The 26,775-nt window shown below is 37.7% G+C and overlaps 1 protein-coding gene across 5 annotated transcripts in view; it reads right to left on the reverse strand.

Moving 5' to 3' along the window:
- Positions 1 to 25,873, reverse strand: part of NRP1 (neuropilin 1) — a 173,993-nt gene extending 148,120 nt beyond the window's left edge. For all 5 annotated transcript variants that reach the window (XM_074267075.1, XM_074267074.1, XM_074267073.1 and 2 more), the window contains exons 1-2: positions 25,431 to 25,873; positions 21,890 to 22,064 (exon numbers count right to left, since the gene is read on the reverse strand). In XM_074267075.1, the coding sequence (XP_074123176.1) occupies positions 21,890 to 22,064; positions 25,431 to 25,500 (245 nt within the window). In that variant the 5' untranslated portion in view covers positions 25,501 to 25,873. The remainder of the gene's footprint in view (positions 1 to 21,889; positions 22,065 to 25,430) is intronic.
- Positions 25,874 to 26,775: the final 902 nt, after the last annotated feature.

The following is a 26,775-nucleotide window of genomic DNA, read 5'->3' on the forward strand; positions in this document are numbered from 1 at the left end:
ACAGCTGGGTGATTTTTAAAAGAAAGATCTGGGGTTCTTTTATCCAGCAACTCCTTGTGAATTAAACTACTTCCCACTGAAGCATGTCTCTTTCCTTTTTTCCCCCTCCTAGCAGTACGAAGGTGATGAGGATCACAGAATCACAACCTTAGAACTGAAAAAGACCCCAGAGGTCATTTAGTTTAAACTCTCTCCTTTTACAGATGAGAAAATGACGGCCAGTAGAAATCAGACATCAAGTCTAAAGGAAAGATGCTGATGAGTGAGCCAGGCTTTCCCACTTTTAGATACCATTTTTTTTCTCCATTTTAAAAAATTAGAGTAAGACCAGTCCCCAGCTGTGGTTGCTCTGGAACAAGATAGGAGCACCTGGCTAGAGTGGGCGACTGCTTACTGGAAATTCCTGACTCGGGCGAATCATGACAGGATCACTGTCTCTGCCAAATTTGGAGCCTCATCCTACTTATTGAGTGATCAAAACTCACTCCATGAATAGAACTATGGCTGCCTTTGTTTGGTACAGCTCCCTGCTCCCCCTTTCTGAAGCCTGATACTGTGGCACAAGCAGAGAAGTTGGTCAAAGTTCCAGTGGCTTAGACCCTTGACTACAGTCCATTCAGACTAGCCTTAGAATGTATTAAGTGCTCTATACCAATCACAGGGAAGAGAGCCCACTTAACCATACACAAGGATCCCTGGGGGCATATATTGACTTAGAAAAACATGTATGTGTATACATTTCTTTTTTATTGATCTTTTTATTTTGTGAAATGTTTCCCAATTACATTTTAATCTGATTTGGGTCAGACTTGAGAGTGGTGTTGGCTGAATATGGCTCAGAGGCCACATGTTTGATATCTCTAGTCTAGGTCATCCTCTGCATCTGTGACATGATCACTGATTTCTTTGGCTACTTAATTAAATGCCATTGTGAAAATAATTGACTCTAGTCTCTTATAGACTATAGTCCCTCTCTCTCTTTCTAAGTATATTTATATGTGTGTGTATATATACACACATACATACACATATATGCACATATTATATGAGCATGCATAATATACATGTATAAATTATATATGTATATACATATAGTTCTACAATGTGCATATATCTAAATATATACACACATGTCTAAATATATGCATATATACATATACACATATATACACATACACATATACATGTGTCATGTTTCATTCTTCATGACTCCATGATTTGGAATTTTCTTGGCAAAAATACTTGAGTGGTCACCATTTCTTTCTCCAGCTCACTTTACAAATGAAGAAGTGAGGCAGACAGACTTAAGTGACTTATCTAGGGTCACACAGATAGGAAGTATCTGAGGCCAGATTTGATTCAAGAAGTCTCCCTGGCTCCAGGCCTCTATGCACTAAACCACCTAGCTGTCCCATATAGACTACTGGTAGCTTTGATCAAGGATCCAGTGACTATCCCTATTGGTAGTCCTAGATTCAGAGAATGGCCTAGACTGGAGGCATCAAATATGCTACTGGGTTAAATGTTAATTAGAAAGGATGTAACATAATAAATAAAAATAAAGCAAAGATAATGTTAATGTGTAGTCTACTGTGGCCTCTGCTTTTATTTGAGTTTGACATCATTGCCTAAAATAGTTAGCATATTTTGACTAGAAGCCCTGGATACCATTGGGGAAGAGAAGAGTGTCAGAGCTGTTGAAACTCTACAGCCTTCATTGTAACAAGAAATCATACTATATCATCTTCTTGAGAGAAGTATGTTGGAAGGTGTGATGGGTCTGGAGGCAAAGACCTTGAGTTTAAACCTTGGTTCTACTACTTGCTACTTAGATGAATGTTTTTCTTCTGTAAATGAGAGGACCAGGATTTTTGATGGCCTCCAAGGTCTGTGCCATCTTCAGTTTTATGACCCTTTGATTCTTCCTACCTCTAGAACTGCATCTATTTGAAATGTTGTCCTAACTTTCAGATCTGAACGTCTCAATTACCCCAAATTCAAAATTCATGAGACCCAAATTAATCAGGTTTTTGCTGTGCATGAATTGTAGTCAAAAGCTTGGCGTATAATTAATGACTTAATTTCCAACATTAATTTAAGTAGTTCTATCATGTTCAATGTAAATCAAAACTCCAGGAAACACTGGTAGGAGGTGTAGCTAGTATAAATTACAAGGTAAATCACAGGATGCAATCACAAAATCTGATGTTTAGAAACATTAAATAGCCCCTCAAGGCATTATTGGATATTACCTAGAAAACTTAAACATCAATCCACTGTTGAACATTTTCTATAGCACATATAGGGCTAAAGACAAAATTTAACCAGGAAGAACAATTAGCACATGTAATTATTTGTTATTTTTATACAGTCTACAATAATCTGCTTAAGCTCTTACTTTTATTGAAGTCATTGGTTCAGGAATCTTTTCATCTGTCGCATGGTATATAAACACATATATAGTATATTATGTGAACGTGATACATATGTATCCATGTATATGGGCAACTAGGTAGCATCGTGGATAAAGTGCCAGTCTTGGAGTCAGGAACACCTGAGTTCAAATCTGGTCTCAGACACTTATCAGATGTGTGATCTTAGGCAAGTCACTTAACTCACAATTTGCCTCCACTTTCTCATCTGTAAAATGAGCTCAAGAAGGAAGTAGGAACCCACTCTAGTATCTTTACCAAGGAAAATCCAAACAAGATGATGAAGAGATTTAATTTTATATTTATAGTAGCTAAACTGAAAACAACTGAATAACAACACGTGCACGTGTCTATATCTATATACATATGTGCACTCTGTGTGTATAAATGTATACCTATATGCAAAAACCCAAAGTGATGAAGAGATTTAATTTTATATTTATAGTAGCTAAACTGAAAACAACTGAATAACAGCATGTGCACGTCTATGTTTATATCTATATGCATAAGTGCACTGTTTGTATATATGTATATCTATATGCAAATACACATATATGTATCTATAGACATACATATGCACACATGCTTAAATGCATATGGTAGATAGACAGAAGAATAGACAGACAGATACATATATCTTAAGATTATCTGGATCAGATAAACAAAGGAGAAAGGTAGACAACAATTTTACTCATGTCCTCTTCCTACTTAGCCCTAGTTTAACTGTTAGCAAGTTGCTTTATCTTTATGTGTTTGGGTTATTTTATTTTAAAACTATCCTGGTAGAGATAAACAATTTCCCAAGGACGTGTGAATTAACCATCAGTTATAAAGAGTCTTGAAATGATGAAGCGCTATCAATGCTCAGTTGAATTACTAAATTGCACCTTTACAAAAATGCTATTGTGGGAATAAATGAATCTGAACATTGTATTTACAGTGTGATTTGCTTCTGAAATAGAATATTCATAATGGGCCTCAGCAGGCAACAACAGAGTGCCATCTTATCTCCTGTTGATAGACCACAATTTCAGAAAATTATTTTCACCATGGCATTAGAATCAGCACCTTAATTTGTTGCTCTTCCCCAAACAAGTACACAGCTTACACTGGTTTTGAGATGTAAAGGGAAGGCAGGATTCATTAACAAAATAGCAAGTGTCACTTCTTTGTATTTGTTAACATAATTTTTATTCTTTGGTGTTGCCTCTAATTTTTGAAAGTTGTGCTGAATTAAAAAGTTGGAACTATGTTAAGGTTCTCATGATAAGACCTATGTTTTGGCTAAAATTCAGGATATGTACACAATATCATTATATGGAATATTACATAAATTTAAATATATGCAATTTTTGCATACGATATATGTCTAGATATATGCATATATATGCACACAAACACAGACATGGCAGGTAAATTATACCTCTATCTTTTCTCCTTGGTCCCATCTTTTAATGAAGAAAAAAAGAAGAGAATCTTGGGGCAATCTAATAACTTTCTAGTCCTATGAAAGGATAGCTATCTATTTAAAAGTTATCTATGGTTATCTAATTAATAATGTAATAAAATATCTAATAATTTTAATTTTGTTTGCCAGTAACTGGCTGTGTGATCATGGGCAAATCATTTAATATCTTTCTCTGTTACCTGAAATAAATAAATTTAAATGATTTCTAAGATTTCTTTCAGCTTGAAAATCTGATACTTCTACTGTATTAATTACCTTTTGGTCCTAGACCAAACTCAACTCTCTGAGCCCAAGATTAAAGAGTCAAGATTAAAACCAAAAAATACTGTGTTTGTTTTCACAGATTTAGAGATGAAATAGGCTATAGAGGTCATTTAATCTTACCCCTTACATTTTACACATGAGAAAACAACTGAGGCCTGGAAAGGTTAGATAACTTCTTCAAAGTCACATAGATTGTAAATGGGACTTGAATCAAGGTCATTGGGGTCCAACTCTACTAATGGTTCCATTGTACCACACTACTCTTGTTCCTATCCCTTCATCATTTAGCCACTGGAGACTGAGTACTGTATTTTTCAAGTTCAAAATTAGATTTAGGTTCAGTTCTGACCCTGAGGTAACATGATTTGTTTTTTCTAGATATATGATTTCATTGGTATATGGAACTTGGAGGGAGAAATCTCCTTCCAGCATGGTTCATTAGTAATTACTCTATAGCTTAAAAGTCTTACAGGCCCAAGGGACCTAAAGGTAAAGCTATTTGCTCCAGGTTACATAAGCAGAAGAGGACTTCAGTTATCCTTACTCAGAGGTCAGTGCTCTAGCCATTGTTTCAAACAAGTAAAATGAACTAATGACAGCAACAAATTGTGCGCTTATGACTGTACAGCATTAGGTCAAATATTGAGACAAAAACCAAACATTTTTTGATCAGCATTGTATATACTTTTATAGTTTGGAGTCGCTCAGTGTGTGTCTCTGGAGCCACAATTGCAAAAAGAAAATTTATATTATGTAGAATACAGTATGTTATTTGAAAGCATGAATTTGAGTTCTTAACAGTCAGGTGGCAAGTGAAAGAGCTACTTGCAGCTTAAGAACTGAAGTCTGAGGTATCACTGGATTAAATCAAAATTCCAAAGGGGTTCAGTGAACTCTTGAAAGAGATAAGAGAAGCCCTAAGGAATGTCCTGAAAATCAGAGTACGAGATTATCCAGGCAGGGGAGGAAATAGCAAAAGGGAAAGGAAAGGCAAGACATAAGGTTTAGCTTTGCTGATAGCTGGGATAACTGTTATCAACAGGTAGATGAATATTTGACTCATGGATCTATCAACTTTATCCTTTTTTGGATTCTTTCTTGTGTATGAACCAAAACCATAGAGAGAAATGTTGCCATGATCCTGATATCGAATTGAAAATCAGAGGAGTACTATGTTAAGATAGATAAAATCCCTGATTTTCTCTCTCATCATCCTTGTCTAAAATAATTTCTCTAGGATCCGGAATGGGCCATTGGTCTGGGATCCCTCTCAAGCCAACAGATTAACCAAACTTTTACTTCTTGGTAGCTGATTTACCTATTATTTGCCTGGCTGGATTGATGTGATCACACCATCCATAGGGGGATGCTTCTTGCTTTAACTAATACAACAGAGAAATTCACTTTAAAAATCTCACACTGGCAAGCCTGCTGAGAAGTTAAAATGTGCATTTATTGGGGTTGCCAGCTGGAATAGGAAAAGGGTTCTAAATTATTTGTGTTAAATTTATGTAAAGGTAGTTTGGACTCCAGCCCAGATATGAATATACAATAGAGAAAGTTTACAGGATTCTGACACAAAGTCCCAAGGGTTGTGGAAATGTCAGAAAATACTCAGCAATCAGGACATATGCCTACAATGCTAATACATTCTCTGCCTTTGTCTCAGCGACAGATTATGGAGATGACAATAGAAGTGTTCACCCCATAGCTACCTTTGCATATTTTTCAGGATTTAGCTAAGGTATTCATCTGAGGAGACTGCTTAAGCCTTTTAAACAGGGTTTTTATAGTAAGAATTGTAAGCCTGACTCTATCATGCAACAGAATGCCGTGTTTGCTAAGAAAATGAGAAGTATATATGTGCATTTTGTGCCTAGATTAAGTTAAGTCTCTCCCCCTTCCCCCAAGTAGTTGGGTTGGTTCATATGTAAAAGATTAACATTCAAGAAAAGATTCTTTTGATATTAGCTGACTTTCAGCCTGGCTTATCAATCAACCTATCAACAAATAAATAATGAGCATCTATAGTCAGCCAGGTACCCCGTTTAGTAAGAAAGCAATGACCTCATATGACTGAAAGAGACTTGGCATGGGAATCAAGACATCTGGGTTGTAGAGTTGGCTCTATCAGTAACTAGCTGTGTGGCCTTGAGCAAATCTTACCTGGAAATGAGGGAATTGCACCATATGGACCAAAGTTAAAGATTCTAGGTCTTTTGCAGTCTGGCAACAGATTTTTAAAATAAACAATATTCATTACTAATGGAGAAGCTCAATAGTTTAGTGGATATAGTGTTGGATTTGGAGGCAGGAAGATATCAGTTCAATCTACCTCAGAATTACTAGCTGTAAGATCATTTCATCTCTTTCCGCCTCAGTTTCCTCCTCTGAAAAATGGGAATGATAACATCTTCCTTACAGGGTCAGATGAGGTAATTTACATAAAGTGCTATATAAATAGCTATGTCATAGCTATTAATATTACATTCACAATAGTTGGCAAAGTGTCAAAAACGGAGTTTTTCCTGAAGGAAGGGCTATTTGTTTTATATTTAATTCTATATTCAATCCACTGGATTGTCATGCTAGAAAAAGAAGATTGTGTGGGAAAGCAGAAACTTCTAATTATGGAAATAAGTCACTTCCTCTCTGGCATAAAGATGCCTTAGCACTGTCATCTCCCTCCCTATCCCTCCCTAAGCCTAACCTTAAATCCATGCAGGTGGTAGGTATTTATCTAGATAAATGAACAGGAATGAGACGATGTTGCAGAATTCATGGTTTAAATATTACTCCACTGGGAAAACCAGATTGGTCTCTATAACCCCTTAAAAGATCAAACAGGATGTTATGCTCATTCTCCCAGACTTGAGAACTGGAAGGAATCTTGGAGAATATCTAATTCTATCAATTTATAGTGGAGGGAACTACATATTTTTCTTTGACACAATCTGAATTGTTTTTTCTCTCTCCCTATCCCCTATCCTACTGGCATTGCCTTCAAAGCCAACTGACTGAGAAATCCCCTCAGGTTGCTCAATGGTAGCAGAGGGAAAGGAGCTGATTGTTGAAATGTTGTGGGTTATCTGGAAGTGGAAGATGCCAGCATGATTTAAAAGACTTATTTCCATGGCTCTTTTAGTCTAGATTTTTTTGTTACAAATTGATGTGGTCTTCACTTCCTGTTGAAATGAGAACATTTGTGCTATTTAGTTCAGTGTCTCCTCTAGCTTGCATTCCTGCCGTAATGACCACTGCGGTAATGACTCTTAACCCATTTTGGTAAGTGTGGTCTGGTTTATGTCCTGATTGTAATGAATGTATTTCAGAGACCTCTAGCAAATTCCAAAAATGAAAACAGAAAAACCAGGAGGATTTTTTTCTTTAAGTCACTGATGCTATTATCTAAGCAAGGGAAGCTGAGATAGCATCTGCCATGAGTTTCTCTAGAAACTCCACCCATCCAAGATTTTTAAAAACAGAATACTATCATATCTATTTGTTTTGCTTTTTCTCTTTTGTCTAAACCTATGATTTCATCAGCTAGGGAATTCCTTGATATAGAAATGGCCTTCACCAATGGAGTTCAATGAGTCATCTGCAAAAAATTGGTATGAGTTGAACTAGGTGACTGCCGTCTCTTCCAGCTCTCAAATTTTCTGATTCCAAGTTTCTATGGTCTAATCTTAGAGATTTGTCTGGCAAAGGTAAGAGTAGCCTTGACCATGGTCACCCAGAGAGTCTAGATCAGAGATAGGATTCGACTCCAAGGGTGGCTCTCTCTTCCCACCTATTGGAATCCTGTAATAATTGCCCAATCAAAACAATCTAGATCTAGTTAGATCCTCTTTCTGCCATAATATATTTTGAGCACCAGACTCTGTTTCTAGTCTAAAGGTGAACTATATTTTTGAAAAACATACAAGTGAATCCTTTCAAGGATACACAAAGTATTGTTTACAATCTTAATTTATTTTAAGAAACACAACCTTCGGATGTGCTTCCTGTAGCAATTGTATGACTTCATTTCATATCATTTGGACTTCTAAGATATTTCCTCCACTTACATTATTTGTGAAGAGAGGAAGAGTAGACTTTTTATTTTCAGTAGAAATAGCCTAAGGAAAGGTTAAAATTGAATACATTGTTAGGGAACTTGACAAAACTAGCCAGGTATTTTGGCTCTTCATAAGGCCAACACAGTGGCTGAATTAGTCATTTGGCAAGTGGCTTTTTTTCAATCAATCAAGCTACAATTCATACTCTGTGGCAGACTCGGGACATATAAAAAAAACAAAAAACAAAAAACAAAAAAACCAAAGATGTAAAAAACAAAGCCTTCCCTCAAAGAATTTATAATCTAATCACCTTTGTTCAGATGATCAGAAGAATCTCAAATTTACATGTCTAGAAGAGAGCTCATCTTTATTTCTACCAAAACTACTTTTCTTCTTAATTTCCCTATTTCTGTCCTGTGTACCACCATTCTTCTCATTACCCAGGTTAGAAATCTAAGGGTTATTCTTCACTCTTGTTCACTTCCCATATTTAATTATTTGCCAAATCTTGCTAATTCCACCCTATGACATCTGTCTCACAGCAGTCCCTTTCCATTCACACAACAAACCTGGTTCAGGCCTTCATTGTGACCCACCTGGACAACTGCCATAGCTTCCTAACTGGTCTCTCTGCATCCATTCTGTCCTCAATCCATCCTCCATATACTTGCCAAATTGATGTTTATATGGGATAAGCTGTACTATGTCACTCACCTGCTGACAAGCTTCATTGACCCCAAACTGATTCATTTAGTAATTAAAGCCCTTCACAATCTAGCTCTGACTTATCTTTCTAGGCTAATTATGCACCACTCCCTTTCATACTCTATTTTCCAGCCAAATTGGCCTGTTTGTTGTTCCTCTTATGTGACATTGGGCAGTCTTTCCATCTCCTTTACTCCTTTGCTCTTCCCTCTGCCTCTGGAAGATCTTACATTGCAGCAAGTCTCCACTCAAGCTTCATTGCTACAAGATAATTTTGTTTATATTGTGTTTACTAGCCTATATATATGTTCTTTCCTCGTTAAAGCTGAAAGGATACATTTCCTAGTTTAGGTACCATTTTTTTGTCCTTATGTCTCTAGTACTTAGCATAATTTCTGGCACCCACAGAGAACTGTCTGTGTGGCTTAGTGGTCCTGGTTTCTATTTGTTTGACGTTACTGATTTAGAGGGTCACAAATCAAACTGTTTTGCCACCATCCATTGTCCATGGCTTTTCTCCATAGCTCCTGCCACTGTGGAACTATTGTGCTGGTGCTGTCTTCCCAGATGCTACCTCATTTTGCCCCATTATTATTTTAGTATTTACTCTTAGTTGTTTGTTCTTCACTTTTGAAGATGACCATGGCATCAGGGAGATGATTCCATGATTTGCAAGTGAATTGGATTTAAGTGATAGAGAATTGGGCAAGGTAACCTGCCTCACTTGCTCTTCAGGATCCATCTGGGTCCAGTGGTCAGATATGGATCAAGATGATTGAAGATGGCCCTGGATACAATGGGAGACCTTGGCCTTTTAAAGTTAAAGTCTTTTCAGGTCTCAGTTTAAGGCAATACTAATCAGTGAGTAAGACTGGGTAAGAAATGAGGAAGTGATTGGCCTCTAGTAAATTAAAAACAAATCAATGCTTGAACAAAACAGAAAAAAAATTGCTATTTATATTCACTCTGAGCCAGCAGGTCCCAAATGATGACAAGGTAAGGACTGGACCAGGACCTTTTGTCGGCCAATAAACAAGAGCCAGAGTGACTGGGTTTAAGGCATGGTCCTTAAGAAAGAAATCCAGCCCCTAAAACTCAAAGCATCTTGGGCGGTTTCAGAAATCCAAATTTGCATTCCTTTGGGTACAGTACCTTCAGGTAAAGATATGTTATTCAATGTAGACTGAGCAAGAGGAGGGAAGGAGAGGAAGGATCTCTTAATAAATGCTTATTCAATGAATGGATGAATTAAAAGATACAGAATAGATGGCAACAAGCCTATCATTCATTTAGAGTTAGCCCAAGTAACTTTTAACTAAGTTAATAGTAATGCTGCTACTATAATCCAGCTATCCTGATTCCCAGTGCTTTGCTTTTCCCCAGAGAAGTTCAAAGAGCTCCTGGCACACAACCAACTTGTAGAAGTCCCCAGCCTACATTAATGAACTAACACTCACACATCAGTGGTAAATACTAGAATAACAATGGGGCAAATGAGGTAGCATCTGGGAAGATAGCACCAGCATCGTAGTTCCACAGTGGCAGGAGCTATGGAGAAAAGCCATGGACAATGGATGGTGGCAAAACAGTTTGATTTGTGACCCTCTAAATCAGTAATGTCAAACAAATAGAAACCAGGACCACTAAGCCACACAGACAGTTCTCTGTGGACTGTACATTGACAGTTTTAAAGCATATTATTATCTAGGTCTTGTATTTTTATTTATTTTGCTCAGTAGTTCCCAATTAAATTTTAATCTAGTTCTGCCACATGTGAGAATATGGTTGGCAGGAGCTGGCTGAGCCTTTGACACCTTGGCTCTAAAGTGGTAATCATGTAATATTGTGCACGAAGATTCTTGTATGGGTTTCTTGCTTTCCTACAGGACTATGAGAGCTCCTTCAGCACAGGTCCTCGATTATCTAATTTTGATCATCTTTAGCATCTCATAGGAATTTAATAAACATTTTTGTATTGCTTCTTATCTGCCTTGCAAGCTAATTTTAATCAGTGTCATAATATCTTTGTAATCTCCTTGTCCCATAGTGATAGCTTATAGGGGAAACCTCCTACTAGTCACAATACTAATAACAGACTATAGGGGAAACTGAGGAAACAATAAGAGAAGACTTTCCATCTGACTTTTGCTCACAATAAAGAACTGGCTGCAATATAGTCCAATGGTTTAGCCTAGAAGGGGGTGACCTATGGCTTATGTGCAAAGTGATTCAAAGTAAAATATTATTGGAATTTTATTGGAATTTGTGAATATTATTGGAAAAAAGGCACCCACATTTGTAGGTGTTTGCTCAGTCATTCCCTCTTCACTGGTAGTTGTCTGGTCCTATTCCAGGCTTCTAGACAAGCTGAGAGCCTTAGGCACAGGGAAGCTTTTCCTTAGGGGTCCCTCTGACCACTCCTCTTTAGACAGGCTTGACTAAGCTTCCTGAATGCAGATACCAATCCGTCTGTAACATCTTCCCTAATAGTCACGATTAGAGTAGCTGTCCTTTGATGAAATGAGAAAATAAGTGGTCTGAATTGTGACTCCATAGCCAGCCACTCCTGAGAAATATGAGCAATTAGGCTCTCGACATCTTTTTCCCCACAGCTTGGCTGCACTGTCTGTAACATGTCTAATCTCTTGTTGAACTGGGCAGACATGCAATCACCTTAAACCTGGGATCTCCCATTTTTACAGATAAAAGAAAGATACTCTCAAGGGTCTGTTTCTTTTCAAAAAACACATTCATAGAGTCCATTTGTCCATGGAGCCCACAGCTATGGAAAAACAGCATCCCATTAACCCTTACAACACGGTGTGGCAATGATCATGATCATCACTTTACAGATGGAGAGCCGGGAAGAAGAGAAATTCTTTTCTACTATTTGCTTGAGGATCAATTGAGCAGAGCTGGAAAGGGATTCTGGGTATCCTATCTCCTAGTCTAGTTTTTTATTCACCACACCATAGCATTATCTGAAGTGGTCTTTTAACATACATTACATTTTTAACCCAAGTATTTCTTAGTTACTCAGCTTTAAATAAATATTATATACAGAACACACTTCATGATTTCAAAATAGTTGATATTGATATAATACTCAATGGCTTAAAGAGTGTTTTACTATCTCTTTTGATCTAAACAATAATGCTATGAGACCGGCAGGGATGGCATGATTGTTCCCATTTTGCATATTAGGAAACTGAGACTTCAATGATCAGCTCAAGGTCACATGACTAGTAACTCACAAAGATAAGATATGAATACAGTTCTTATGACAACAAATTCATTCTTTTTAATCACACCATGGTGAGGAGATTAAAAAGGTGAGCTATTTGTCTCCAGTTCCTAAGATGAGAAAAATCCTGCAAGTAAATATTATAGATTGTTCATGCACAAATGAGTGCTCATTTGCATCAACATATGCCCATTTAAAAACCATAAACTCTTGCAAGAGGATGATGCTTTTTGTTTTGCTTTACATTTTTTTTTTGTGAGAAGTATTGCCTAAACAGTAGTAGCAGGAGTTTGAATTTAAAAAAAAGTTGGCAAGCATCTTCTACTAAACTTGGCATTTTAGAAGGCGTAGCCTAATTCTTTTTACTTGTAAAGGCAAAAGGAAATGATGGTTATTCTCTCCCCTCCAATCTCCCTCATCTTTGAATTCTCTGTTTAAAAAAGAAAATTAGTCATCTTGACCTCTCGGTGTGACTAATACACTCAATGAGGAACAGACCAAGGTTATCAACTAGAATAATCCTTGTTAATTCTGAACTCTTTCCCACAGTTGATAGTGGATGGAGGCCAGAAGAATTATCTTTTCTCTGGTTTTGACCAGGATCAACACACTTCCAATTAAACATAACTTGCTTAACAGCGTTCCTTATTAGGAATATATGTGTGTATGTATATATATATATATATACATATATATATATATGGATATATATGTATGTATATGTATATACACACATATATGTATATGTATATGTATGTATATATGTATATGTATATATATACATATATATATTGTTTAACAATGAGACTACTATGTAAAAGACTTTGGTGTGTTGGGCAGACAGAGCAAAGAGTTCCATCTCTAGCTTTATGCTATTATTGCACATTGACCTAAATACCAGGCTCAAGTCCACCAACAAGAAAATAGGGAGGGAAGGCTTTTTGTGTGTGCATTATTTCCTGCCAACTCACTGACTCTCACAATCAGGATTGATTACAAACACCCAATTAAGAGGCATTTGGAACATGATCTGAACACTAATCCGGCATCTTGTTCTTCTTTATACTTAATTATCAACCCTAAGATGAGTATTAGAGCATTAATTAGGTAGTTTATTCTTTAGGCTTATACCTGTATGTTAACTCTCTGCTGGAAAAGGTGGCAAAAAGTACACTTCAAGTCTTAATATAAGGTACAAAGTAAAAGAAGGGGAAGGTACATCTAAGCCTTCTCTTAGGCACTATTAAAAAAAAAAATACCAGATTGGAAACACTAGTTTCATGTTGATTGGTTTGATAAAATTTAAAATTTAATTAACTTTTTCTCTTCTCTCCCTTTCCCTCTTCCCCTTCATTCGTCTCTCTCTGTAAGTCCGTCAGTCTCTGTCTGTCTTTCTGTTTCTCTCTTGTGTCTCTATTATTCTCTTTCTTACATAAACACAAATATACTTTTAAAATTACCAAAAATGACAATCAAAGCAACTTTGTTATTTTTCAACATTTTGCATTATTAAAATTGGATTTCTGACAATAGGAAATAATAAAGAAAATTAATTTTTATTACACACATAGAGCTTTGCTCAAATTTAATTAGTTTTGTGGAAAAAAGTCAAAAAGAGAGCAGATAATTGTCTATGTCAATAAAAACCAGCTATATTCCAGTTGGTAACAACATGTTGAACCTTTGGTTTCCTGGAAAAGTTTCATTCTCTACCCACTGTATCCATTTTTCAATTGGAATGAACCTGCTGGTGGCCCTTTTAAATGTCATTCCTCTCATATTGCACATCTTTGGAAACTCACTGGAGATCTAATGCAGAGATAGAAGGATTCAGATAATGAAGAAAGATATTTGGGGAACCTGACTTCTCTGTGTACTGAATGCCAGATCAATATTTTCTTGAGATTTCAATAAGGCTGTAGCTTATGCAATCCATACGAAGTTCAAAAATGTTTCTGCTGGAAGTAGATACTGACCAAAACTATGAAATGTTCCAATGGGACTGATTTTTTTTTATTTCAGAAAGAACAGCATGCACTTTCTGGCTTCATTCTATAAGGTTTCAATGTCTCAGTGAGTTAAAAGTATACTATCTACAGAACAGAGCAAAGTATTTGGCTTTAAACATCCTCTGAGTCCCATAAAACAAGGACAATGTTTTTCCTCTTCTCTTGGTTCTAAAGAATATACTCAAATATAAAATAGTATTCATGAACAAAGACCAAAAAGAAGAGATATTTATGTGTCAAAATTCTGTAGAAAATTTAAAAATATCTTGTGTATGTTAAGAAAAAAATTGTTTCAAAGACTTTCTTAAATACATCTTATTTTTCAAGCTTAACCCTTATAATGACATCACTACAAGAACCTATAAAGTTTTTGGATAGGGTATTTGGTCCCCTACTTACTCATCAAATAATATGAAATAAGGGTATATTATATGCAAAGAACTCCATAATTTCTGCTGACATTTAGTCTCCCATCTCTTTGTCTTTTGAACACCTTGAACTGGATGTTCTGAATGGATCTTAAACTCAACGTGTCCAAAAAGGAACTTATCTTTCCTTTCAAACCCACCCCTCTTCTTAACTTCTCTATTACTAATGAGGGTACTACCAACTTTCTAATCACCAAGGTATCACTCTTGATTCTTCCCTTACTTTCATCCCATATATCCTTTCTGTGGCCAAGATCAGTCAATATTACCTACATTTTTCATACTTCATTCTCTCTTCTAATACTGCTACCATACTGGTGCAGAGGATACCTGGACCATTGTAATAACCCACTGGTAAATTTGCTTGCCTCAAATCTCTCCTACTCCAATCTATCCTCCACTTATCTACCCAACTGATCTTCCTAAAGCACCTGACATTGTCACCCCAGAGATTCATCAGACTTCCATGGCTTCCTAATCATCTGCAGGATCAAATGAAAAATTCAATTCTTTTGCATTCAAAGCCCTTCATAACAAATCCTTATCCCCACTCTTCCAATTTTTATGTGCCTCATGTGCCTTATCTTCCTCCAAACAAATAATTTGCAATTTAGCAACACTGTTTTCTTGACTATTCCTCATAAAAGATACTCATCTTCTGTTTTGGGGCATTTTCCTCCATTCCTAGAATGTTCTCTCTCCTCATTTCTGCCTCCTTGCTTTTTCAATTCCTCTGTCAAGTCCCACTTTCTACAGAAAGCCTTTCCTATTCTCCCTTAATTGTAGTGCCTTCTCTTTGTTGTTTATTTTCAATTTATCATGTAAATGATATGTTTGTACATAGTCATTTTCATGTTGTATTTTCTATAAAAATGCGAGCTCCTTGAAGTCAGGGATTACCATTCACCTTTCTTTTTATCCTCAACATTTACACATTGCCTGGCACTTAATGACTACTGATCGCTAAGTCATGTGGAGGTAGCAAACATTTATTAAGCACTTACTATCTTCCAGGCACCATGCTAAGGGTTGGGGATAGAATGCCCTCAGGAAGTTAAACATATAAAGGGAGCTGAAAGGGAGTATGTAGGTGGAAAGTACCCATGAGGGACATGGTGATTACATCAGGATAGTCAGAAGCAGAGGTGGAAGAAGAATAAAACATAGTTGCCCTGAGCTCTTCTTCATGATGGAGATTTTGAGAGAAATTCACTGGGAGGAATGGAGGGATTGGTGGAGGCATATTCTAGGATGTAGATAGAGGTCATAGGTGCAGCTACCAGCTAAGGTATGGTGGCAAAGTCTAGAGAGTTACAAGTAGAGAAGGAAGTGTAGTTAAAAGTGAAAAACTCATTGCCCCATAGCCAACCTGAAATTAAATGTCTCTTAATTTTGTAAAGCTGATGACCAGATAACGCACAGAATGTCTGTCAAAAGGCCCCCACTCAAAACCTTTCCGGCTTGAAGAACTTGATATCCATTGATATGGCCCTCAAGATCCAAGATTTATATCCTCTTTTGTCAAGGGCCACAAATACAATGAAATGAAATGAAATTAACAAAATGTCACTGTTAATTAGTTAAATTATTTAAGGGAAATGACGATATCTTACTTTTTCACTTCTTGCAGCACCTGAGGTTGGTCCCTATACATAGTAGGTGCTGAATAAATATTGGCTGAATTGAAAGAAGTTTCTATAGATAATCTATAGATAGATTTTTAATAAAAATGCAACTTATTTCCTTTGAATTTTTAAAAACAGAGACCTAAATATAAATTTTTATTTAATTTTAACAGCATCAATAAAAATCTCTATGAAGCTAAAATGAACTATACCCATATTTTCCCTTTGAATGCATTAATAAGTAAAACTGTACTTATTAATCATTCCACAAAAGAAAAGATTGTTTTCTAATCAGGAGAATGACAAACTTTAAGGGAATAATATTATAAGCCAGTACTCATATTCTCCTATAAAACAACACTGTTGTATCTGGTCACAAAGTCTATAATTTCTCAGTAAGAAGACCACTACTGGGCTTTTCCTCCCGCCATCTCCAGGTCTTTTCTTTTGGAGCTTCACATTCATTTTCTTAATGTTTTTAACCCAATGTCTGTGAAATTTTTATTGCTCCCCAGATGACGACATCTGATCTGAATGTAACCACACACCTCTTCGCTCAACAGCATTTGTCACAAACCATTATAAATTATCATGCTGATAGTTTGCATTGCTGGGAAACCGGAAAAGTTCCATAAATTCTAACTACTGTATCAGTGACATTCTTGTTTATTATACAGATATAAAGTTTTATGAGATTCAAGATGTCTGCTTTACCACAGAAAGGAAACTTTAGCGGAGCAAGACCCGGTTAACCTAATGTAAACACCGAAAGCCATTTACAACATACAGCCGACATTAAAATGTTCTGAGCAATGCTTTACCAGATGCTTCATGGGTCAGTTTCCCTCTTTCTCCTTCACTTTTAACTGTCTCTTGTCACTTCACAAACAAGCAAAATTTTATTGGCATACAAGGGAAAGGGGGCCATTCATTCCTTTCTTCTATACCTACCTTCTGGGTCAGAAATCATTACTTACTAACTACTCCTGCCTCTCACTTAAAAAAAAGCACAATTAACTTTCTGGAAGGTCATAAACCCCTTTGAACCCAACAAACAGTCATTATTTATACAATCTGGGGACAATCTCAGAGTCACTAATAGGCATAACTTGTTACAACTGAATTCTACAATTCACTTTTCCTGGCTTATAAGGGAATCGTTCCCTCATACTATTGATGGAGTGATACTAAGGATGAGCTCTCCTCCCCCATCACATTTAAAAATATGTCAGTTCCATAGTTCAGTCATGCAAGATAGCACTGAGACTTTTCAGTGAAAGGCTGTGACTACCACAGTGGTTGGCTGCAACAATGAATTTCCAAAATGTTTTCTCACTAATCCTGTCCTTAGGATATTATTGTTCCATTAGCCCTGACTTGCTCATTGTAAAAGTCTAATTACTTCTCTGTCTTCAGTCCCCATAAAGGGAAACTGCTGACTCGTCTCTCTAAGATTCTACTCAATGAGTTTTTATTTTAGACCCACCTGTTCCTGTTTTTATAGTGTTGATCATTCTCCATTAAAAGCCTATGTGGATGGAAACTGGGTCTTCAAAGATGAGGAGGGTCCTAGGTTCTAGTATCTCCTATCTGGAAAGGCTTCAGATATAGCCAAAAACTTGTTGGCTGTCAGGTTATAGTTTTTCTGAAGGGGTGGGGGGTGTTATAGAAAGGGACTGAATCTAAATTAACTCAAGAAACCTAGTAAAACAGAGAATTTGATTCGTTCCAGTGGAGGGAATATCCACACTGTCAAAACCACTTATTGTCCAAAGTATTAAACTTACTCAAGTTGGTCAAAACAAGAGAATGAAAGATGGGCAAATTCCATGTGGTGAAATACAAATAAGTTTTAGTTTGAAAAATATCCCTAAACTACTAACTATCACGGTTACTATGATCAATGCTTTCAGGATAATATTAGGATTTCGAAGTTATAAATATTTAGTCACCAATTAAAATTCTGGGAATGATGTAATGAATACAAAAGTACTTAACATTTGAGGACTGCTTTTACTTTTCCAAATCAATCAGCTAACTTAAGTACATGCTTTTTGCAGAACATTGGAAATGTGAAGATAAAGAATGAAGTGATTCTTGCTCTCAAGATGCTTATGTTCTATGGAGAGAAGTAAGATGTACATAAAGTAATATACATAAAAGTGAATGCAAACCTAATGCAAAGCAGTAAGGAACAAAGGATTCCAGTAATTGGGGGTGCTTCTACATTATAATCTCGTTTTAAATAAGTAATAATTTCATGAGATAGGTCAAATATATAATTCCACAAGGAAATTGAGGCATAGAATGATCAGGTGAATTACTTAAGATCAACAGTTTGCTAGGGGAAGAATTGAAATTAGAATTCAATATAGTCTAATTCTCTCAACTATGCTTCCTGAGGACGTTCGACTTGTGAATGTTTATATAACTACTGAATTTTTGCCCAAGAATCCAATTTCTTCTCAAATATATCTGCTTCCCTCCTCCCTCCATGGTACCAAGGAAATTCTTCCCAATATTAGGTGCCAAATTGCTATCAACAAAAGCTGTTGTTTCTGTCTTCAATATACCTAAAAGATGAAAAATGTGGCCACACTTCCAGGCTCTCCTCCCATTATCTCTGTTGTATTTAGCATAGTATTTTGTATAGCAGCGGAGAAGAGTCAGAGGTTGGTCTTTTTGCACATTTGAAATCCCTATTAGTTACAGGGTCAAGGAACAACATTGCAAAATATGGTACAAAACTGCTCATCCTTACTCTTCACACACATACACACACACAAACACACACGCATGTGCGCAATCTCCATTTAACTTCAACATACCAACTGATTTTTTTTTTTTTCATGTAGGTCAAGAAGTAGGAACTTAGAAGTAAACTATAAATGCAATTATGAAAAAAATGTCATTTTTTTTCTAAATCTGTTCAGCTAGTCTTGGCTGGATGACCGTAGGCAACTTACTTACTATAAAATGAAGGAGATAAATTCTCTGTAATCTCTCTCCCTCCAGACCTAATATTCTACAATTATGTGATGCAGGCTTCTTAGACTCACCAGTTTACTCTATTTTTTTTTTTCAAAATCACTGATATTATCTCTTTTTAGAAATTTACATTTCTTCTATTTCTTAACATTCTCTCTGTCTCTTCCTCCCTCTCTCCCTCTCTCCCTTTTTCCCCCTCTCTCCTCTTCCTCCTTCTCTCTTTCCTTCTCTCTCCCTCTTCCTCTCTCCTTCCCTTCCTCCCTCTATTGAGTTCCAATATTGAAACTTCTAGCAAAGTGGAAACTCCTTAGAATTCCTGTATTATGCAAACATATGGTAATAATTTACTGATCAAGAAATAGGAAATAATTTAGACTCAAGACCAAAAGTACCTTACTTACTGGAATAATATGATTATACAAGATGCAAAAAAGGTTTCTTACAGGAAATGTCTACTGGGGTATGGGCATTAAGAAGCAACCAAACAAACTGGATACTAGTTACCTAGGTTGTCTAGGTGACAGGCACTATACATTTCACCCAACAGAGTAAACCAAAGCAAATTCCCTGTTGTGTGGCATTCTGATTGGTAAAACTCTTAATGAACTGATTTTTCTAGACATGTAGAGAATAATGTTTATGAATTACCTAATTGAAAATTGGGGCAATATCCTGATGCAAGAAGCAGTGTGACATAAGCAGGAATTTTAAAACTTTTTTCACTTGTGACTTCTTTTTGCCAGGGAATTTTTTTACATGACCCCCCCCTCCCGCTCCAGCAGGTATACAGGTATGTAAAATAGGGATAGAAAGAAAATATTTGTTTTAATAATTAATAATTGTGTGACCCCCACACTTAATTATGAGTTGGGGTTATAAATCATAGTTTAAGAATCTGGGGCATAGAAGATAGCACTAGAACTGGAGTCAGGAAGATCTAGATCGAAATCCTGCTTTGGATGCTTAAGTAGCTTTGTGACTTTGGGTCAGTCATTAACCTTTCCTAGACTCAGTTTCCTCATTTGGAAAAAAAAGTGGCATGAAAAAGGAAAGGTAAGACTCTATATCCGCTAATAATCTAAGACTTAGTGTTTATTAGATAAAGAGGAAAGTTATTTATAACATTTTCTTACATCCTAATTCTTTGACTATATCTTTGCAATAAATCTCCATTAACCAAAATATTGGATTAAACAGAACACCTCATTTTCCCCATGTTGCCCTATAACAAGATATTTACTAAATTCATTCTGCAATTGGTTGGAAAAATCCTCTTGGCGTAAATGTTTATACATTTTATATAATATCATAATTTGCAGCATTATCTTTTTTTAGAAGAAAAGGTACTGTGTGTACAAGAACAATAAACAGAATTTGCTTAAATAATAAATGTATCTAGATAACAATGATTTTTTTCTTATTGAAGTGGATGCACACATGATAAGTGAGAGACTGCTTTTTAAACCTGAGGAGACTGTCATTCCCCAAGAAACATTACAGATTTGACACCTAAATAGTTTTCTCCCTCCCTTGATAAAAAGATTTCTCTGCCTGAATTTCACATATGATTGATATGAATACCAATTCAGCACCTCTGGAGAGCAGAGACAAGAGTGTAGGTAAGACTATAGCATATAATGATGTGAATAAGACAGACAGGAGGACTGCTAAGTATACACAATAGATAAACAGATACTAAATTGAGCTGAATGCAATATTTAATCATATTCAAAGCACACCTCACCTAGAGTTGCTCTACAGTGGATAAGGCAAAGGCAAACAGACACCAAAAAGCAGAAAAATATAACCTGGTTCACTATCACAAAGAAATCTAATTTACATATAATGCTAATAAGTGAAATGGTTTTATCACATCTATATGGATATATAACTATATATTCTTTTTAACAATGAAATCAGGAATAATTGGGCCCTTTAACAAGTTAACAGAAAAAAACTAAGTCTAAGCACTTAAAATTCTACCCTTTCCTGGAAATGGGAAAAGACTCTATCCTCTATATGAGACACCAATTTAATCAATTTTTGTACTTAGACACTGATTTTCAGAATGTCTTCATAAAAAGCCATTATTTATTCTACCAGAAAATTCACTTATGCTATTTTTACCACTGTGTGACTTATAGTCGTCCAATACAATTTATAGTTTCCCATGTCAAACATAAATAAATTTAGTCCTTAAATAGTAAAATATTTCATAGATTTGCTTAAAAAAAAGTATGACCTTGCTGTTTGTAGTTGCTATAAATTCTAGTGCCTCACAATTTTTCATAAAAATGCTAGTCAGAGATTTTATTTACTATTCTCCTACCTCTCCAAGAAAACACAAAGACTGAAACACTAAGAAAATAATTTAAATGGCAAAAAGGAACAGGCTCCTTCTTATATTAGAGAAAAGGGAGACAAAGAAATTACAAAATTAAAGATGATCTTGCATGATTTGGGATTCAAAAACCACCCAAGATAAACTTAATATCTTATACCACTAACATATGATCCCGTCTGGCTTTGGATATTTCTCTATTCATTTATAAACCATCTTATACATTCAGCTTGTGTTTATGCTTTCTCCTACTTTTGCTCTCCCCATAGACATTTCTGACCACTAGATGGTGCCATAGCGCTCTGTTCAGATAAGCAGACTTACTTGCAGTCTCTGTCTTCCAAATCAAAGTGAGGATTGAAGTTGATCATAATTCTCTGGTATGGGTCTGGAGCCTGAATCAGCCACTCACATTTTTCGCTTGGGTGATAAGAATGAGGATAGCCAGGAGAAGTTAGGTACCCAGGACTTACAATTTTTATGTTATCACCACATTTACCTGGAATGAAAATTGCATGTTTTAGTTGATCTTTTCCTTACAAATGATAGTTTGACAACCTAGCTTTCTTGATAATTTATCAGTTGTTAAACTTTCCAGAACTTTTTTTCACTGAAACTTTCTGGTGACTACCTCCCTCTCCCCACCGGGTTCTTCAAGTATTATTGTCTCTAATAGTTCTAACAAAGATCATCATTTGATCTCCCAAGCATGTGCACGGTATAGAAGGGCTTGCTTTGAAAGCACCATTGGTACTCCAAAAGGGATTTTTTTCAAAGTTCTTTCCCAAGAAAAAGATCTTCCAGCATTAAAAACATTAAATCCCCTCAATTGATGTTAACATGGTCCCTAGGGGGCTTCTGCTAGACTTAATTATCTCCAAGAAGTGTAATCTTATTAAGTAACAAGTTCTAAGTAGAAGGTGACTAAGAGATGCAGTTTGACCCCCTGTGTTGCTTTTTGATGATAAGCTTGCTCTGTGTCATTGGTCATTGGGGACTGTCTTCCTAGAGCTTGCTTAAAGCTTGCTTAAAGCCAAACCTTCTTTTGTTTTATCAGTTCATAAATCTCAGTACTTTCAAGCTATCTCTGTTCTTGAAACACAGACTGAGCGGAGAACAAAGTGTTTTTAGTGAACCAGAAATAATTCTGCATTATTTCTCTGAGTAAAGTTCCTCAAGCCTGGAGACTAGATCAAAGTAATGGTGCAGAAAGAAAAATAAATAATCACACAGCTTTATTTCTAATTACCTAACTGTTGGACAGTCAATGTCAGGAAGTATAGGTGCCCCATATGGTAAGTCACAGGCTAACATCCTGGGAAAGGTAAGCTTAATGGTTCTGAGACTCATCATTTCCAAAAACCAAATGTTGGCTTGATCACCGAGAACTAAATAAACCAGTCTCTGAGGCTGCTTTATTGTTCAGTGTGGATTTTCATTGTCACTTTTTATGATGGATCTCATACTGGAGAGCTTCAGCTTGAAAAGCTGCCACATTTACTGATGCTTAATTTTTAGCAATAAAAAAATATGTGCATAAACTATGGAAGAGGAACAGGTATGACACCAGTGAAATATGTAAGCCTATCAATCACAACTTTTCAGTAATTGTAGATATAGATTTTAATATGGCATCTAATAGATTCCCTGTGGAAAGGGAATGGCATTCTTTGCTCTCAGCATGACTTTATAAATGTGCAGAATTTTATTACAGGAAAACCAGGTCAAATAGAAATGAAAGATGAAATGCACATCAAAAATGCATAAAGCTACATGCATTACGGAAATCATTTCCCATAATTTAGAGAGAAAGAAGACAATATAAATTCTGTTGTTTTCTCAATCACTAGATGTTTCTAACCATGTTTCTTGGGCCAGAGTAGACTTATATTGGTTTCTTCTCTCTCTCTCTCTCTCTTTTTTTTTTTTTTTTGGCTTTTAAAAGCCTCATGCTTGCCAAGACCAAGCCATGTTGCGACTGGAGTTCAACATCTCGGCTAATGATCATATTGGACTCTGTTATGTGATTCTACTGCGAGTCTTGCATTATTCTAAATTTGCCGAGAACTTGGAAAGTGACCTCGTCTCATTAAGTCTCCTCCAGCTCTGTGCAAACAACATGGCAGAATCTGGCATCTGTTAAAAGAGTGAAATAAAACAGCTCTGCTCCTAGTCACTTGACAAGAGTCCCTTCAGATGACGATTAGGTGGGCTCAGTACCACCAATGCTCTTTAATCTGTGACTTCTGAGAAAGTGACAGTATAATAAGATAACTGGGCTACTAGACTCCCTGGCTCTGTTAAATCTCTCTAACAGTTGATTAAGAAAGAGCAATTTCTAATGACTCAGGACCATTAGTCCTAAATAAGGTTAATGAATTAATTTAGCAGGCACTGGCATTTGGGAGGAGGTGGACATGGCTTTAAGAGCTCTGATAAGTTAAAGAGGATGGCCTTGGTAACTCCATTGCTTTTTGTCAAACTCTGTGTGCCTGCATTTCTGTTTCTTCACCAGTCCCCATTACTCCTAAGCATTTGAAGAAATAGGACATTGTAGTTACGATCTAATTTCTACAATCTTTTGCATTTGATTTCAAATCCATCACTTTCTCTTACCAACTGTCTGCCATGAATGGGGGGGGGGAAGGCTGTTAATTTCCAAGGACTGGTCAGTTGAACTCATTCAAGTGGAAGAAGGGATTATCTCACAACTCCTCTCCCCCCCCCCCCCCATGCCCTTGCTATGAGAGTTCAGAAAGATACCACCAACTGGAGTTCATTAATAAGTCACAAATTAACATTCACACATTTTTGCTTTTTTGGCATATTTGCTAGAACACTGGCAATTGTGGGGGGAGGGGAATCTATTGCTTAAATCACACGCCTTCTGAAAACATATTAGAGAGATTAACTTCCATCATAAAACCCTGATTTAAATTCCTCTCAGTATAAAACACTCCACTTGTGGTCTCTTATTAAAACAATATACCACAATAAGTAGTGGATGTTCTTTTCTTCTAATTACTTTGATTGAAATCCAAGTCAGGCAAAAGTAAATATTTGATAATTAGTTAATAATAATTGCTGAAGGCTTAACTGAAAAGAGAATTTCACATCCCAGCCTTCACCTACTTTAAAGTGGGAGGCAAACAATCCTACAGCCAGATCACATTTAAAAACATTATTTACGTTACATGGTCCTGTTTATAGCCCACACATTCTGTCATTTACTTAAGCCTCAGAGGTTTTAAAACCAAACGGAACAGTAGGGACTTTCAGAGAGGCTCGTCTCTCATTCTGTATATATCAAATTCCTTTATTGACACTGTATAACTTTCATTCAAACTCCAGACTTTCATGACAGGATTAGGGGACGATGCCTGGGAGTACTCGGAAAAACAGACATCCCATACCAATACCTGCAGACACACAGCAGAGACTGGGATCCTAAGATGACCAGGAAGTTTTCTCTGTAAAGTATTCATTAACTTTCAGCAGCCATCAAAATTTTGAAAGGGATTCTCATCTAATTGCCTTTGGGAGGAAACATTATTACGGTAATTGGTGCGTGGATCTGGTAAGGTAGGCAGCTTTGCTTTGTAACAGAGGAAGACAGGAAACACACACACCTCTTAGTGGAAAACATTTAACAGCCCCCCCTTCAAAAAAAAGTTTTCTTTTAGGCCGGGAGAAGGCTACCGAGTGCCTGCGTTTCGAGCAGCTGTGGCGAGGTGCCCACCCAGCTAGAAGGCGACCCTTCGCTCAGAGCAGCGGCCACCCGGAGCTCCCGCGCCCTCCAGCCCGGGGCCCAGCGGCGTGCGTGCGGCTGTCAGACGCGCCTCTCCGGCCGCCCGCTGTCACTTACCGTTCCGAACCGCGCCGGCCAGGGCGACCGAGAGCGCGGCGCAGTGCAGGAGCAGCAGCCCCCAATCCATTCTCAACCGGACACAGAAAGCCGCAGGCAGAGAAGAAGTCCCAGGGACGGGGCAAAGGGGAGCGGATAGGAGGGCGGGGGCGAAAGGGTAAGGGGAAAAAAGGAAGTCCCCCCGGAAAGCCGCGAGTCCTGCAGCAGCTTGAAAATCCTTCAAGCTGACTTGGGGAAAAGCAAGCAGCAGCGGAACACTGCCTTGATCCGGGAGAAATGCTTCTCTTTTTGTGTCTCAAGTCGCCTGCATCCTGTCATTTAGCTCCGGTTTCCTCTCTCTTTTCCCACACTTGTTCCTCTTCCAAGAGCCGCTGCCCCGGCCATTTCAAAAAAAAAAAAAAAAATCCAAACGTTCGGGTGGGTGGGGGAGGTCTCGGTGTTCGAGGGAGGGAGAAGGGGGACACGAAGAGCCCAAAGTCAAATTCCAAGAAGAAAAGGAGAAGAAGGGAAAAAATCCGGTGTCTTTTAAAATTTTTTCTTGACCCACTAGAAACTGACGAGATCGCGCCCAGGGGAGATCCGGGGGGTGTCTGCGGGAAGGAGAGAAGCAAGCAATTGAAAAGATGAGCCGAGACAGAGAGGAGTTTCACAAACTGCACCCCCGCCTCTTTTTCCCCTCCCTCTCTCCTTCCGTCTTCCCCTCCCCTCCTCTCCCTTTTTTCCTCCCTTTCTCCCTCCCTCTTTCCCCGATAAGCTCGCCTGTAATCGCCTGATAAGAGGCAGGGCGCAGACTAAGTTTCCTTCAGTGTTTTTCTCCGTCAGTCCGTCTGTCTCTGAGTCCTCGCTAGGGCTCTCTAAGCGTAGGGGATGGATGGGTGGAAGGAGGGAGCCGGGGGCAAATGGGTCTTAGTGCCAACTAGTAGCAGTCTCTCCTTGGGCAGTGAAAAGAGAAGGGCACAACGAGCAAAGCAACGCAGGGCCTCGGCGTGACCGCCTGTAGGATGCTGCTAGCTCCGGGGTCGAAGGGACCCCGCCGATGGGTCCTGGGTAGCCGCGGCGGCCGCAGCGGAGAAAGTGACTCCGAATCCTGGAGGCCGGGAGGCGGAAGCCTGTTCTTGCAACTCACAAGTCGCCTCCTGCTGCTGTGGCTGCTGCCACCGCTGCCACCGCTGAAGGAGGAGCGGGGCTTGTCTGCGCCCAATCCAGCAGAGGCGCAGCTGTCCCAGCCCCCACCCTTGGCTCTCTGACCTCTCCAGCCCTCATAGTGGTCTCGGGGGCTCCCGTGTCGGTCGGAGGAGAGGTGGACTGCGCCTTCCCCACCCGTAAAGACAGAGTGGGGGATGGC

The sequence above is a fragment of the Sminthopsis crassicaudata genome, chromosome 5, assembly GCF_048593235.1.
Source record: "Sminthopsis crassicaudata isolate SCR6 chromosome 5, ASM4859323v1, whole genome shotgun sequence".
In the NCBI taxonomy this organism is placed as follows: domain Eukaryota; kingdom Metazoa; phylum Chordata; class Mammalia; order Dasyuromorphia; family Dasyuridae; genus Sminthopsis; species Sminthopsis crassicaudata.